The 17,174-nt window shown below is 33.1% G+C and overlaps 1 protein-coding gene across 1 annotated transcript; it reads left to right on the forward strand.

The window, feature by feature from the left end:
• The first annotated feature begins 8,438 nt into the window (after nucleotides 1-8,438).
• LOC124898685 (monothiol glutaredoxin-S2-like) lies at nucleotides 8,439-9,030 on the forward strand. Its single transcript, XM_047412446.1, has one exon. It carries the CDS (start codon nucleotides 8,565-8,567, stop codon nucleotides 8,871-8,873), a length of 309 nt encoding a protein of 102 aa, XP_047268402.1. The 5' UTR covers nucleotides 8,439-8,564; the 3' UTR covers nucleotides 8,874-9,030.
• The last annotated feature ends 8,144 nt before the right edge of the window (nucleotides 9,031-17,174 follow it).

The following is a 17,174-nucleotide window of genomic DNA, read 5'->3' on the forward strand; positions in this document are numbered from 1 at the left end:
TTTTGAATATTTTTAGTTTAATTTAATTTATATTATGGATAAATTAAGAAACTTCGCTACTAAAGGTGTTAAAAATTTTTGTCCCGGAAGTGGTAGTGGCAGTAAAAAGCGAATTACTATCTGTAGAGGTAGTTCAAGTAGTAGATATACCTGTGTGCTTTCGCCTCCGGTACCGCTTGGTACACCTTTTGAGGAAGAAATAGGTGTAGGTGCTCACGATATGGATTATGTAGAAGCTCAGGAAAATTATGATATAGAAGAAAAAAATGAAGTAGATGTTGTTAATTTAGACGAAGATAATGAAAATATTGCTGAGACACCCACAGTAAGAGATGCTAACGTTAGATCTGAATCGGTTAATCTCCCTCCCCATCCTCCCAGTGCGCCAAGACCTCGTAAAAGAACTAGTGTTGCATAATAATTTTTTGAATGTATATCAGATATTGAGGTGCAATGCAATATTTGTCAACAAATATATAAGCATAGAAGTGGAGGCAAGTGAGGGGGTACGGGTATGTTAATGAGACATATAGCTGAAGATCACAAAAGAGAGTTAAATATTGCACAAGGTGGTGGGGATGTGGTGGGCCAACGCAAACTAGAATGGACCTAGCAACCGGTCACGTAGCGAAGAAGTATAATAAATTGAGGGACCGAGAAGAAATAGCTAAAATGGTAGCTGTGGGTTGTTTGCCTTTTAGTTTTCCTTCTTCTGATGCCTTTATTCGCTATACACAAGCAATTTATAATCTTATGTTTAACGGTATTCCTAGAACTACTTGTCGGTCTGATATTTTTAGACTCCATTCACAATATTGTTTTTATTTATCAACATTGTTAAAAGATATTCAATGTAGATTGTCCCTAACTTCTGATCTTGATTGTGCTGTAAATAAAAATGATTATTTAACAGTTACTTGTCATTGGATGGATAGTAATTTCGTGATGCATAAACGTATTCTTACTTTCTTATATGATGAAAATCGTAAACATACTGGACAATTTATTGCTGATTCTATTGTTAAAGTTGCCGGATATTATGGTATCGAAAATAAAATTTTATGTATTGCTTTTGATAATGCTTCTAACAACAAGACTGCTATAACAAAAATAAAATATACGCTATCTCCGTCCTTGCCTGAAATTTTTCATATTAAGTGTGCATATCATATATATAATTTAATTGTAAAAGATGGTCTTGAGTTTTTTGAGCTTTATATTGAAAAAATTCATCTTGCTGTTGGTTTTATTCAAGGATATAATTTTAGATCGAGAATTAGAGAATTTAAAGTTAAATGACAAGAAAATGGACTTACACCGATTTTGATGCCTGAGAAAATTGATACTAGATGGAATTCTAAGTATGAATTTTTAAAAACTTGTTATAAATATAGAATTCCTATTACACTAGCTTTTAACCAACATTGTGGTTCATTTGCTGATTCTGCTGATTGCATGCTACATAATTCTGATTGGGTTGTAATTAATAATCTTGTTAAGTTTTTAGAAAAATTTTATATAGCTACAGTTAAATTTTCCAGTGCTTATTATCTTACTGTTTGTAATATTTTGGCATATATAGCCGATATTTCTGGTTTGCTCAAAGAATATAAAAATAAAGAAGGTTATAAAGAAGCTGTTGGCGCCATGTTTACGAAATTTAAAAAATATTTTTTCCCGATTCCCCCTAGTTACTTGGTTGGTGCTATGCTAAATCCATACATGAAATATAATAATATGTGCCACTTTAGTACTCTTATTTATACTAACTTAGAAATAAATACTAACCATGATTCTGAACAAGTACAACCTGATTTGTGGACGGCTAAGGCTGATGCAAAGGATTACATAGAAAAATTATATAATCACTATGCTGATTTATTTGATTTAGCCATACCTACAAATATCACTCCAACTGTCGCTCCTCATCCTCCCGAGGAGCCATCATCTTCTAAAAGGCCGGCACATAGTGGTTTTTCTGATTCGTTTTATGATTTAAATTGTTGGAACACTGTTGATGAGAGAACTTACACATCAACTTATCGGGAAGAGCTGAAATATTATCTTTGGACGGCACCAGAGGATCGCAGAGGGCAGATCAATACGTTGGATTGGTGGAGGAGTAATGAAACACAATATCCTGTGCTTTCAAGATTAGCTAGAGATATCTTGAATGTTCCAATGTCAACCGTTGCATCAGAGAGTGCCTTTAGTCAGGGACAACAGCAGCTTGGAGCCAACCGACACTCATTGGGAAGCAATGCAATGAATGTTCTAATTTGCCTCAGAGATTGGATTAGAGCAGAAAGAAGAAACCAAGGAATGGAACCGGAGTCGAGCGACGAGCTGAAACTTGAAGAAATTATGACTTCACGGGAGAACTCAGCAGAATCAAGTCCAATGCATGGTTTTGCCCCCGTTGACTTCGACTATCCTATGTAAGTTCCCGTTAATATTAACATGAATGAGTTGGAAAAAATGATGCATAATTTGTAGATTTTTCATTCATGTAAATTATAAATTCTGGATCATTTTGCAATCAATAAAATTCCCCAAATTCATTCACTCCTTAGTCCTTGCTTTTTATATTTTTTCATTTAACGATTTAAAATTTTAAATTGAATTTCTAGTTTTCTACTTTAAATTAAAAACTTACTTCTAATATATTATTAATTTACTACCAAATATTATTAATTTATTATATTAAGTAACATATGTTTTGTATATTTGTGCATATATCTTCTATAGAAGTGTACATTTAATGTATACATATGTATATGTTTTATAAAATAGTATATAAGTATATCTATATATATTGTAATGTATATATATTGTAGCATATTTTATAAGTAGTAGTATATATACATTGAATGGTACGTATATATGAGTAATTGACTAATTGTGTATATGTGTCTATATTTTTTAAATTCTAATGTAGTATATATTATATATATAGTGTATATATATTATTTAACGTATTTATAATGTATATAGGTAGGTATATGTAATGTATATTGAAAGAAAGTTTTTTTTTAAATATTTTTGACCGGGTTTGACCGACTTTTTAACCGGGTTTTGGTGGGTTTGACCGGGTTGAGTTAAGTGGGCCGGGTTAGGGTGGGTTTTAATTTTTTTACTGTGTTGGCCCGGCCCGGCCCGTCTAGCGCCAAAATCGGCCCTCAACCCGGTTAAAATAGAAGGGCCGATTCCGGGTTGGCCCGGCCCGTTTGACACCCATAATCTAGAGTGAAGTTGCCATTTATCCATGTAGAATAGGAAGATGTTAAAGATTGAAGTATTAAAGGAGATGTGTTCTTTTGAGGACATGTTGTCTTTGCATTAATGTTAGTCATCTGGTTTGCTTCTATTTATCAATGAAATAATATTGGAATTAAATTGACTCAGTTTTTTTTTGTAGAGAGAGTATTGTTGAGAACTAATTAAGTAGAAAAAAAAAAGTGAGCTCTCTTTGACAATTTAAGTCAATTTTAGATGAGATATATACAAACACCTCTAATCAGAGCAGAGGTCTTTCCGTTAGAAACATGAAAATTGAAATAGAATCAGGCCTCATGGGAAGGGATGTGTTAATTAACTAAGCAAATAAAAGTGTATTCTCACTCTAACATGCTCTTAATAATGCTTCTTTACATAATTTGGATATCATTATATATGACCTAGAACTTCAAGTAAAGGTGTTAAAGATGATTAATCAGAGCATGTAGCCATATGATAAAATAGTATATAAAGATATTATTGATACTTTAGATTAAGATGCAATACATAAAGATATGCTCAGTTATGCACAAACCAAAATCCACTAGCTATGACCATAGTATTAACTTTTTTAGTACATCATGAAGCAAACTAAAATTGGAGAAAAATACAACCTTCCTAAAAAGCTTTTTAAAAAACAAACTATAAATGGAGTTGATTTATTGTCAAAACTCCTAGACTTGCTACCAAATCATTATTGATTAATTACTATACCCAAATGGCATTTGCCGTAATAAGCAATTGCTTAAGCTTACCCCTTACATTAAGGCTCATTATCTCATTAGCACCACCAACTAACTCTTTCCCTATAAATATTGCTGGCACACTTGGTTGACACCCTAGTTCTATCAATGCCTTTTCCATTTTCTTCTCATTTGGATGTGTATCGAGCTCATAAACTATAGGGTTTGCACCAAAACTGCGAATTAGGGTCTCGATGGTATGAGAAATGCAACAACTACTCTTGGTGAACATCACCACCGCGCTTGTTGCTCCCAATTTCATCACCATATCCATATTGCTTAAACAAGTTCAAGAAACAATGAGTATTAGCTTTCAGTGAAGAGGAAAGAAGCTGTGAAATGAATTTGAGGGTATTGATTTGTTGTTGAGAAAATTGAACGTAACATGAAGCTATATATAGAGGCATTATGCTAACTAAAAGAGTAAATAAAAAAGTAAAAATTACAAGTTGTTAATGTGATATATCTAGATTATGCTTGATTACACACTTGTATGATAAGGACATATATTGTATGCCTTATCTGGCTGTCCAGGATTCTATAGCAACATGTCATAACATATACTCAACAGATGAAAATTAAAAGAACATAATCTATCACCTTTAAAATATTCCAAGAACATTGTAAGCTCACTAAAGTCCTTTTAAATATTCACTCGATTTTTTCTTCTTCTTCTTTTACTTAAGTGATTTGAGAAATAGGAAAAAGAAATCTTTTCAGAATATATCCTCAAAGACATATTGAAATCAAGTCTACATTATACGATCCGTACCATAGAGAATTTTTGAAGTAAAATGCACCCTTACTACCTCGAAGGGCCACGTATATTATCCTTTTAGTTATTGGCATATTTTTTGGATTAGAGGGAAAAAATAAAATCTATAAAAGATGTCTAGTACAATAATAATATAAGAAGAATGAAAAGAATTTGGAACATTCTTCTAAGATTTATTTCTGAGAAAAAAGTAAATGCTATGGACCTTTACTACCTTTGAAGTTTGAAAGGATAGTAAAAAATGTTAAGAGTTGCAAAAACAATCCTATCTATAATAACATATCGGCCATTATTATATCCACGATACATTGTAAAATTATTTCTCTATAATTGTTCTATCGATCACATAGAGACATTAGTAGCTTAATAGTTGGCTACCTAAACTCCCACTTTGTTTGGTGAGTTCACTAACTATAAAGCTCCAATAAGGTATCGAGAGGGCTATCACAATCAGGTGCAAATTTCTTACTTGAATTTGGAAACTATCCACATTTCTATTTAGGGAGTTGAGGCGAAAAAATGGTTGATGAACTGTTCGACACGCACTAGCCACATTCACTTGCTTATCATAGAGGTTGTAAGTACACAGTATCCACAAATAGGCTGCTTTTTTCGGAATGTAGTATGAGATCCCCACGTTGTAATCTCCTTCCCATTTTCCCTTCCCCCGCCTCAATTTTTTTTTTTCTAAAAAAATCATATTAATCAAATATTGATTGATTTTACCTTTCACAATAATGAATTAGTGATGTTAATTTTGCTATATGGATTGACATAAAAGTTTCAATTGTTAATTAAGCTCTAAATTACTCAGTCCAATTAAAAATAGCTTTTCATGTTTAATTACTTGTTCAATTTAGAAATTAAGAGATAGTTTATCATTTTATACATTATTTTACTTGTATTACTAAGTAATAAAATTATTCTTAATTCATTTTTCTATGAGTGAGATTACATATATAATAATTAGGAGTGATATGGTTAAATTACAATCGTATTTCTTACTTCTTCAAGAGTGTATCCAGTCAAACATGAACAAGTAAACATGTACGAAAAGAGTAATTGCTGCATTCTGATTCTTATACCTTAACCAGGAAATAGAGAGTACTATGATAGTATAATATGTGACCTTTGAAGGTAATAAGAAAGCAATTTTCATAGATCAACAATTGTACTACGTACATTCCATTTCTTGATTGAGTAATCTGCATTACACCAAAGGGAATTTTAATGTCAATGAGGATATATTCTGGAAAAAAAAAAGATTTCTAACTTTTTTATCTCCAATTAAAAGCAAGATTCTATTGAAAAAAATCACTACAGCTGGACATATACATAAGATTTATTTTTCCTTAAAAGCAGAATAGCAGATACATTGTTTCAAGAGGGCATCACAATATTTAACGAATAAGTAATGGATGTAAGTGATGTTTGTTAACCGATTTGGGTACAATCTGAAAATCCAATATGGTACATCTTTCATGATTTCATGCGGTTGTTGAAACAAGTTGACGTTTATTAATTTATTGAAAAATTAGTAATAACAAGATACGGATCGTAAATAAGGGGCGTGTTGAAGATATAGTGAAGTAAATAAAAACGTGAGTTGATCTCCAACGACTTAAGCTAAAAATCGTGTGTTAGGGTTTTTGCCCTGATTTTCTTACTATATTTAAGTGTTATTTTTTCTTAGAAGGAAAATAAAAGTTACCATAAGTACTTTTACTTTTCCTGAAAAAAATATTATTCTTTTTCATATTTGGTTTTGGACATCTATAAATAGAAGACCCCCTTCTCATACCATAACACAATAGCATCCACAATGTAGTCGTTTAAAGAGTTTTGTTTAGGGGGAGATTTTCTCTCTAATAGTTTTATATTTTCTTTTATATTAGGTTTTTATATGTAGGTCAATTGGCCAAACTATATAATCATCATATTTTTAGTATGTTTTTCTTTTCATCTGATTTATCGTCTCAATAGTTTGCAACTAATAGCTTCCGCATGGCACCCTCTTGTTGGGTTCGAAATCGAGAGGGTGTCATGCGGAAGCTATTAGTTGCAAACTATCGTAGTTATAATTCAGACGACAAAGATAAACATACTAAAAAAACATATTATTGATGTAATTTGGTCAAGTAACCTACATATTGAAAACTAATATAAAAAAACATTAAAAACTATTGGGAGAAAATCTCCCCTTAAACGAGACTTTTTAAACGACTACATTGTGAATGTTACTGTGTTATGGTATGTGAAGAGGGTATTCTATTTATAGATATCCAAAACTTTTCCTCCTAGAAAGAGGTTAGCCAAATATGGAAAAGAATTATATTTTTTCTTTCAGGAAAAGTAAAATTAATTATGGTAACTTTTATTTTCCTTCTAAGAAAAAATAAAACTTAAATAGAATAAGAAAATCAGGGCAAAAACTCTAATAAATCTCCCCTTTTGGCTTGATTTTATTCAAAATATTCTTGATTCTCCTTCTTCTTGTGCATGATCTTCGTTCTTCATATATATATTCTTCATATATCACTGCTGTTTGGCATGTTTAAAAATTGAGCTTTTGGGATTAAAAAATATATTAGCCCTTTTCGGGTTAAGAATATTGGAGCCCTTTTGCAGGGTTAAAAGTGAGATTTATTTTCAAATATGTGACAGCAGGATTGTTGAAAATATGATTGACAATTATCTCCACATGTAGCTTTTGGACATATATCTTCATTATCATTAAATTGATTGCAGCTTGATTTTGAAATCGCTTTGAACATGTTTAATCTCGTCTCACCACATCATTGAACCATTGAACCGTAAGCTTTGATACCACTTGTTGAGTTCGAAATTGAGAGGGCGTCATGCAGAAGCTATTAGTTGTAAACTATCGTAGTGATAATTCAGACGACAAAGAAAAACGTACTAAAAAACATATTATTGATGTAATTTGGTCAAGTGACCTACATATTGAAAACTAATATAAAAAAAATTAAAAACTATTGGGAGAAAATCTCCTCCTAAACGAGACTCTTTAAACAACTACATTGTGGATGTTATTGTGTTATGGTATGAGAAGGGGATTTTCTATTTATAGATGTTCAAAACCTTTCCTCAAAGAAAGAGATTAACCAAATATAAAAAGAATTTTATTTTTTCTTTCAGGAAATGTAAAAGTGCAAAAACCCTAACACATTTTTCATGATTTCATGCTATTGTTGAAACAAGTTGACGTTTATTAATTTATTGAAAAATTAGTAATAACAAGATACGGATTATAAATAAGGAGCGTGTTAAAGATATAGTGAAATCTCGAACGACTTAAGCTAAAAATGAAGTGATCGTACATTTCAGCAAGAAATTAATTTTATTTTTTCGTACAAGAAAAATTCAGCCTGAAAAACACACATCGAACCAAAAATGTGAATAGTGACCTTACGATGTTGTGGGAATATTTTAAAGGTGATAGATTATATTCTTTTCATTTTCAAGCTTGAGTATGTTATGCCCTTATCATACAATTGATCAAGAACAATCTAGATATATCTATCTAGCTCTAGCATGCACCTTTTCTTTTTCTCTTTTAGCTAACATAATTCCTCTATATATAGCTTCATTACATTTTCAATTTTCACAACAACAAATCAAGCCTAGAAATTCACTTCAAAACTCATAGCATTCACAACTTCTTTAATTTCCTCTGCACTAAAAGCTATATATATACATATCTTGTCATTTGAGCCAAACTACTTATTGTTTCTTCAATTTGTTTAAACATGGATATGGTGATGAAGTTGGGAGCATCAAGTGCGGTGGTGATATTCACCAAGAGTAGTTGTTGCATCTCTCATACCATCGAGACCCTAATTCGTAGTTTTGGTGCAAACCCTATAGTTTACGAGCTCGATACACATCCAAATGGGAAGCAAATGGAGAAGGCACTGCTAGAACTAGGGTGTCAACCAAGTGTACCAGCAATATTTATAGGGAAAGAGTTAGTTGGTGGTGCTAATGAGATAATGAGCCTTAATGTAAGGGGCAAGCTTAAACAATTGCTCATTAGGGCTAATGCCATTTGGATATAGAAATTAATTAGTAATTAATAATGACTAGCTATGTATCATGCAATTAGTCTTAAGAGTTTTGCTAATAAACATAATGTACCTCTTATGGAGAATTTTTTGTTTTCTCTCACATGTTTGCTTCTTGATATATAAATAAATAAAAGTTATACTTTGGTCATATTTTCTAGTTTTTTCTTTGGCAATTTAGTATGGGTCTTGCTTTGCTCAAGCCTCAAAGTTACCACTAAAGGATGTGGTGCATTGAATGTGGCTGCTCTTTCCTTAACTAGAGGTCTCGGATTCGAGCCCTGGGTATGAAAAATTCTTGGTAGGAAGCGCTAAATGAGATCCTACCCGGCGCGAATCCGAATTAGTCGGATTCCCATGTGGATAGCAGACACCGTATGGAAAACAAAAAAAAGCCTCAAAGTTGATGACATGAAAAACCATAGAAATATATATATAATTACGTTTTAATCAAAGATATTAATCATATCCTATACTACCATGTACAATGTGTGGTCCATCAAATAACAAAATAATATAGTTTGGGATGTCCTTTTGAATATTTTATGTTACTTTTTCAACCTTCACTTTTTGACTTCTATTGATTCTGATGATGTAGAAAAACAAATTCAATCTCTTAAAAAAGTAAAGGTTGCAATAAACAAATTAAACTTGCAGACGTTATCTAGCTAGATTTTGTTTTTTCTTTAATTAACAAAAAGTAAAAAATATAATTCGAACACTAAGTAGATCATATGGCACATGTGGAAAATATTCCTACTCACAGTTTTTATTGACATATGGTTGAAATAATGTGGCTATCAATAGGACAATTTCACATTAATATTCTGGCTAATCACAAACAACAATGTATTCGATATATTTTTACAATTGAAATTTGAGATGAGTAGCTAAGTGGTATGTACCTAGACCTTATTCCTATTTTTGCGGTTAGAAAAATTATTTCATCCCCATCATCTTTATTTAGACTAACATCTTCATTAGAAAAAATACAAATTAATATATTCTCTTGCGCACTTCAAAGTCTTTCACTATAAGTATTTAATAAATAGATTTCTCTAGTTAGATAATCCCAATTCTAAATTTTGCTTTAGTATTACTAGTCTTTTCTTTCCCTTTTTGACACTTAAAAGCACATTTTAAATGGATTGAGTAAACAGAATGTGATTGTCAATTACTAAAAAAAGCTACTTCTGAATTCTGATCAAACAAAAACCCTCCAAATATACATTTTTTTAAAAATGTTTTTACAAAATTGTTACTCCCTCTGTCTCAATTTATGTACACACATTTTTCTTTTTAGCTTGTGTCACACCCCTTTTCCGTACTCCAAAAGATTAGTTTTAAGTTTCGAAAGGGTTTTTATTATTAAAGTGACAAAGATGAAAATTTGTTTCGAAAAAGTACTATTTGCATTTTTTATTCAGAGTCGCCACTTGGTATAATCCGGTGTGCCAAGTCACCATTGGAAAATCCTTTTCAAAATCATTTGACTCTTTAAACTGGTTTGCGAATAGAGATTCCGGTTAAGGAATTCTGTTGACCGAGGGGAAGGTGTTAGGCACCCCTAGATCCCGTGGTTTGACCACAGTCGCTTGGTGGAGCAATATCGGCTAATTTAACACCACGAATGTATAAATCACACAAAACATGCAAAACAATCAATCAAGCAAACAAGATAACACAATTCAAAATTTAGTGTCCAGTCCAATTATACAATCCAAAAATTAAAAAAAAATGCGTAAAAATAAATCCTACTCTAAATTAATTCTAGACTAATGCTCTACCTGACGCCTCGGGCCTTTATCATGAACGTCCTCCGGGTACATGATACCTCGGGGCATTCCCCGGTGAATAAATATATACAGATATTTTGGGGCATTTCCCGGCCAAATTATACAATTGATTCAAAAGTGATTAAACAAAACAATTCCAACACATATTTCAAACATTCCAACAATCCACCAATTCTAAATTTTGCCTACCCGAGCCTAGTGCTTGCCTACCCGCTCGATGACATATCACGTTCAACATCAACAATGAATCAAAATACTATAATATTCACTTTTATCAATTTTCGATTCCTATTCCCCAAATAATCAATTTTAATCCTCCATGAGATATTATTTCATCACACACCTTATAATTAATCCATAATCAAGGAAATCAAACACCAAATCAAAACAAACAATAATTCACACCACCACGGATCAACCAACACACCGGATTCAATTCAAAGCATAGAACATGACAAATAACAAAATAAAGAAGAAAAGGAAGAGAATTAGACCTCGATTCGAAGGTTTCGAAATTCAATAATGCTTCAACGAAAGGACAGAAACCATGCCGAAGAACCTCGAATCATACCTCAACAAAGGATTCACCAACTCCGTACTAAATCAACCGCAAGAATCCCAAAAATTTGACCTGAACACGAATTCACGAAAGCAAACCCGCAACCCAAAGCAAAGATCACAAAGCCCTACCAATCTTACCTAATTAGAGCACTCCGTTACTGTTGTTGGTCGCTTTCTGGTGGATGGTCGCCGAAATCGACACTGGAGGTCGGGTTCAGTGGTTTCCCAGCATTCTCCGGTCACTGTTGTAGCGTCGCCGGAGCTCCGGTAAGCTTAACAGTGGCGGCGCTGCTCTCCTCCACCCTAAATCGTCTCTCGTTCGATCTCTATCCCTCTCTCGCGATCTCTTTCAAGCGAAATTTTGTTTCTTTTCCTTTTTCTATCACAACCCCTCTCAATTTCTCTATATCTTCCCCGTTCTCCGATCAGCTCTCGATTGTTCACCATCTCTCTCTAAACTCTATTTTTTCTCAAAGGTATGCATGTCGAAGCTGGGATGTGTATGTATTTGTAATGTTTTCAGTCAGGAATGATGAGGCGGGTGTATATCTATCTAATGGAGCTTCCTAGTGAGGTGTTTATTCTATAATTCTTATATATGAGTGATGTGTGTTATTGTGTAGAAGAGAAATATGGAGATGATGATCTGGGTTTGTGCGTGTATATCCAAATATATGGAGAAGAAAATGGTGATAAAATGGGTCCTTTTTGTTAGGTGTACCCGTGGTCCCCCTTCTTTTAGTTTGTTATTGTGAGGATAAAAATGTGAGTGGGCAGGGAGGTGGAAGCTTTTGATTGGGTAGGTTGTTAGGATAAGATAAATTAGTTAGAGGTATTGTTTTTGTTTATTTTTGTATTTTTGTGGGATATAATTACATGAGGTTGGACACATGATAAGGTGAACTGAAAATGAATAAAATTAGACTTCGGAAGGGACAAAATTAGGTGTCTACAGTTAGTCTAAAAGAATGTCACATTTCTATAATCTAACAAAAGATTACTTTAAATTTTTCTTTTATATCATAAATGAAATGATTTGTAACTTCACAAATGTACATCTGAGTTTTTTTAAGTTACAAATTTCAGAGGTCTTCCTATCTTTCTTAAGATTCATGTTTAGTCAAGAATGTCACCTAAATTGAGATGGGGGAGCATCAGAATAATCAGTTTTTGGAAGGCCAAACAGGCTCTTACACTAGCCTTTCAAAGGTAGCAAAGGTCTATTCGTTCTTCTTCTTAGCACTTTTCTTTTATTAGGAAGAATCAATTGATCATGTGATCTATTTAGTACTGTTTGGAATATTTCTGAAGAAATTTCAGCTAAGTTAGTCATGATCATCAAAGTAAAAGAATATTGTAATTGAAAATTCCATTCTTTCTACTTGCTCTTGTACGAGACATCTTTTGAAGATTTTATTTTATCCTCACATCCAAAAATTGTGCTATGTATATCTTTTACAATCTAAAATGATACACTTATATGTGACCTTTGGAAGTAGTAAGGGATCAATTTTCATATACCAGTAAATGTACGACATTCCTTTACTTTATAGTTGATAGTCACTCAACTAAATAGTTGTTTATATCAAATGATCAGCGGTGCAACTAATAGTTATTTATCTCAAATGGTCGGTCACTCAACTAATAGTTATTATCTCGATGATCACTCAAGTAATTATTATTAATCTCAAATGGCCGGTCACTTAACTAATAGTTATTATTCTAGATGATCACTCAACTAACACTTACTATCACTGATGGTCACTCAACTAATAGTGATTATATCATATGGTCACTTAACTAGTAGTTGTTATCTTTGATGATCACTCAACAAATAGTTATTATCCTTTTACTTTCCATTTTATTCAACAAAGAAACTGACCTGAGATAGTAACTATTGATAGAGTGACCGAGGACTGAGACATCAAATCACTTTATACTAAAGAGAATTTTAACAATGTTTGTCTCTGTGGCACGGATCGTATAATGTGGACTTGATTTCAACAGCATGTCAATCTATGAGCATATATTCAGAAAAAATAAAAAGATTTAAATTTTTTCTCAAATTTAAAGTAACATTTTATTGAGAAAGATCACTCCAGCTGGATATGTATAGATGTCTTATTTTCCTATATATCAAGATACATTGTATTCAAGAGGGCTTTTTATGTACACTGGAAATGCCACAATAATATTCTGGGAATACTTTAAAGGTATATAAGGTATGAATGCCCTTATCATACTAATGATCAAGAAAAATCTAGATATATAGAATTAGAAATTTTCACTCTTTTTAGCACTTTATTGCCTCTATATATAGCTTCATGATAGGTTCAAGTTTCTCAACAACAATTCAAGTTTCAAATTCACTTCACTTCACTTCACAAACCTTTAGCCTTCACAACTTCTTTCATCTCCACTAAAAGCTTCAAATCTTGGCTTTTAACCAAACACATTATTTAATTTCTTGAAGGTGTTTAAATATGGATATGGTGATGAAGTTGGGATCATCAAGTGCGGTGGTGATATTCACCAAGAGTAGTTGTTGCATTTCTCATACCATCGAGACCCTAATTCGCAGTTTTGGTGGAAACCCTACAGTTTATGAGCTCGATACACATCCAAATGGGAAGAAAATGGAAAAGGCATTGATAGAACTAGGGTGTCAACCAAGTGTGCCAGCAATATTTATAGGGAAAGAGTTAGTCGGTGGTGCTAATGAGATAATGAGCCTTAATGTGAGAGGCAAACTTAAGCAATTGCTCCTTAGGGCTAATGCCATTTGGGTATAGAAATTAATCAATAATGACTTGGTAGCAAGTCTAGGAGTTTTGACTATAAATCAACACTATTTGTATAGTGTCTTTTTAGCTTTTTAGCAAAGGTATCTATGCAGTAAAGGTTGTGTTTTTCTCCCATTTTAATTTGCTACTTGATGTACTAAAAAGTTATACTTAGGTCATAGCTAGTGGTGATTTTGAATTGTTCACAGCTGATGACATGAAAGCATTTTTAATAACAACGAGCATATCTTTATTTATTGCGTTTTAATCTTAAGTATTAATAATATTATACTACTTTATGTGGCTACATCTGTTATATATATTTTATCTTTTTTACATTTTGCGAGGAGCAAAATCCATCAGATGAAAATATATAACATCTGTTATATATGTATTTATCTTTTTTACATTTTGAGATGAGCAAAGAACTTATTGAACTGTGTGTTCATCATGGCTGAAGCTATGGCCGTTCATCATACTCCCGGGAAAGGAAAAACGAGCAGTTTTTGCTTTGGTAGCTACCATTTCACTGACTCTAATATTCAGACTCTCAAGAAATGGAATATTATCAATCACCCTTCACTAATTCACTGGCATTCCCTTGTCGTACAACCAATTAGGAGAATAACGTTGGCTTTGAAGCAGATGCATGGTACTGACATTTTGTCACATGAGGGCCTGATTTTATTTTGTGGGTCAAGCATGTTAAAATTCGTTTTGATAATAAGTGGTGGTGAGATTCGATATTAAGACCTCTACTTGCTTCGATGTCATGTTAAAAGTGTATGTGACCATGTCATCTAAAAACGTAAGCTGTTAGAGAAATTATACTTTTACTTAGTTATATCCTCAAGAGAACTCTCCAAAAAGTTGTATCAATTTAATTTTAGTCTTAGTACGTAGTATTTAATTACTATCTTATAAATAAATTAATAAATAATTAAAATATTCTCCTTTAACTAAGAGTTTTAAGATTGGATGTTAAGATTCTTTCACATAATTTGTGAGGCATTTATGTAGGATATCTAGGACATTTCTGTAGTAGTAATTTGTCACCCCGTTCGGAGTCATGATGGCACCTATCACATCCCATTGGTAGGTAAATCGAGACCGTAATCCGGAGCTATGGAAATGGGTTACCTCGGTAAGAATATCCAACAGGACTTGATCTATATATAAACACAGTATATAACAACAACATTTCACAACTAAGGACAACCAATATTCAAACACAAATCCCACGACATGATAGTATTAATACAAGAGCTTCTAAACTTGACAAGAGAAATTTAAAATCCCAAAATCTAAAATGTCTTAAATAATATCATACATTTATTTCGAAAGCAAAAGACAAATAAGGATAGAGGGGAAAGAAGGCAACTCGATCTCCAAGAGCTCTCTCTATCTCTAAGTAGTCAACTCGCACGAACTAGCTCAACGACGGCAACTAAAACGTGGGTCTGCACCAAAAGGGTACAGAAGTGTAGTATGAGTACCAAAACATGGGCCGGGTACTCAGTAGGCATCATCGGCCGACTGAGCTCAAATATAATGTAAAGACGATATAAAGTAAGACAATGATCTTAAAGTCAAGAGGTAGGATTAGACCTGAATCTGCTTTGATACTGAAAAGGTTTTCACTCAATTATATTCACAGAGGGGTTTTGCCTCAATATATACAAGAAGCTATACAAAGTATAGTTGAACACAAATTGTCGAAGAGATAAACTATACAATTCTAATCAAATATAAATACATAATATGTGACTATTATGGTGTCCTAACATGCCCCTGCAAGCTGAGCAGTGACTGGGCAACTGCAAGCTTGAAACGCAAGAGATAAAACCGAGAGGAAGAAAGGCTCTTGGTGAAGATGTCTGCTAACTGATCCAAGGAACTGATGTAGTATACGTTCAAGTCCTTTGTAGCCACTTTCTCTCAAACAAAATGAAAAGAGATAATAAATCAAAACACCCCTAAACTTGTAGCCAAAACTTACTTTAGACCCTAAACTAATCGAGTAATTATTTACCCCCCTTAACAACTTTAAAGTGAAATTTTTACCCCCCTAAAATAATTATACCACTCTCACTACGGAGAGTGAAGTACACACGTCCCACGTCATTACCAATTCAGTGCCATGTCATTGCCACGTAAGAAATTATAATTTTTTTTTAAAAAGTAATCCAACACATATATTATTTTTCTTTTTATTTAAAAAAAGCAAAAAAATACATATATATACTATATATATATATATAATCCACCCCACCCCCTTACTCCTCCTTCTTCTTCAATAGCCCACCCCACCCCACCCCACCCTCGTCGTTCCTCCTTCTCCTTACGCTTTAACATCCCCGCACCCCACCCCCCTATTTCCTCATTCTCCTTATGCTTCAACAGTCCCCGCCACCATTAACACCAATAACTTTCACTTAATTAGTGACTCACCGGAAAACACCCACCTCCACCGTAAACCACAATGTTTGTCTCTGTGGCATGGATCGTATAATGTGGACTTGCTTTATTCAACAACCCTTTGATTTCTTTTTGCTCTATTCAATAACTCTTTAGCTCAAACATTGAAAGAAATTATATGTGATTGTAACACCCTGAAATCGGGTCCCGAGACGTCACACGGTGCTTAGGATCACAAGTGACCCCAAGCTAACCCTTCTACTAGCATAACTCATAAGCAACTGAACAAAAAGTATAAATCTATACAAATCTACGGAAAATAACTCTTTTCTGAATATGATAGATACAAAACTAAATTTACAAGATTACAACTCTGCTTTTACAATCAAAACTGAAACGGAATACATCAACTTCTACTGACTGTCTATGAAGCCTCTACTAGTACTGACTGTAGGTAGCCGGGTCATGACTCCCGACTAACCCAACTCAATACGACTGAATAAAGAAAATACAACACTTCTCGAATTGTATAACTAACTCAAGTCCTTGAATCAAAAGGACTCATCACCTGCTAACTGGATGCCACGAACTGACTGGATCTGAAGATGTACACTATACCTTGTACCTACATTCCGAGAAAATGTAGCCCATATACGAATATGTGGGTCAATACCATGGAAACATACCGAGCATATGGGGGCGCAATGCATATATAAAATAATATCTTAATATCATCA

Source organism: Capsicum annuum, chromosome 5 (assembly GCF_002878395.1).
Source record: "Capsicum annuum cultivar UCD-10X-F1 chromosome 5, UCD10Xv1.1, whole genome shotgun sequence".
Lineage (NCBI taxonomy): Eukaryota > Viridiplantae > Streptophyta > Magnoliopsida > Solanales > Solanaceae > Capsicum > Capsicum annuum.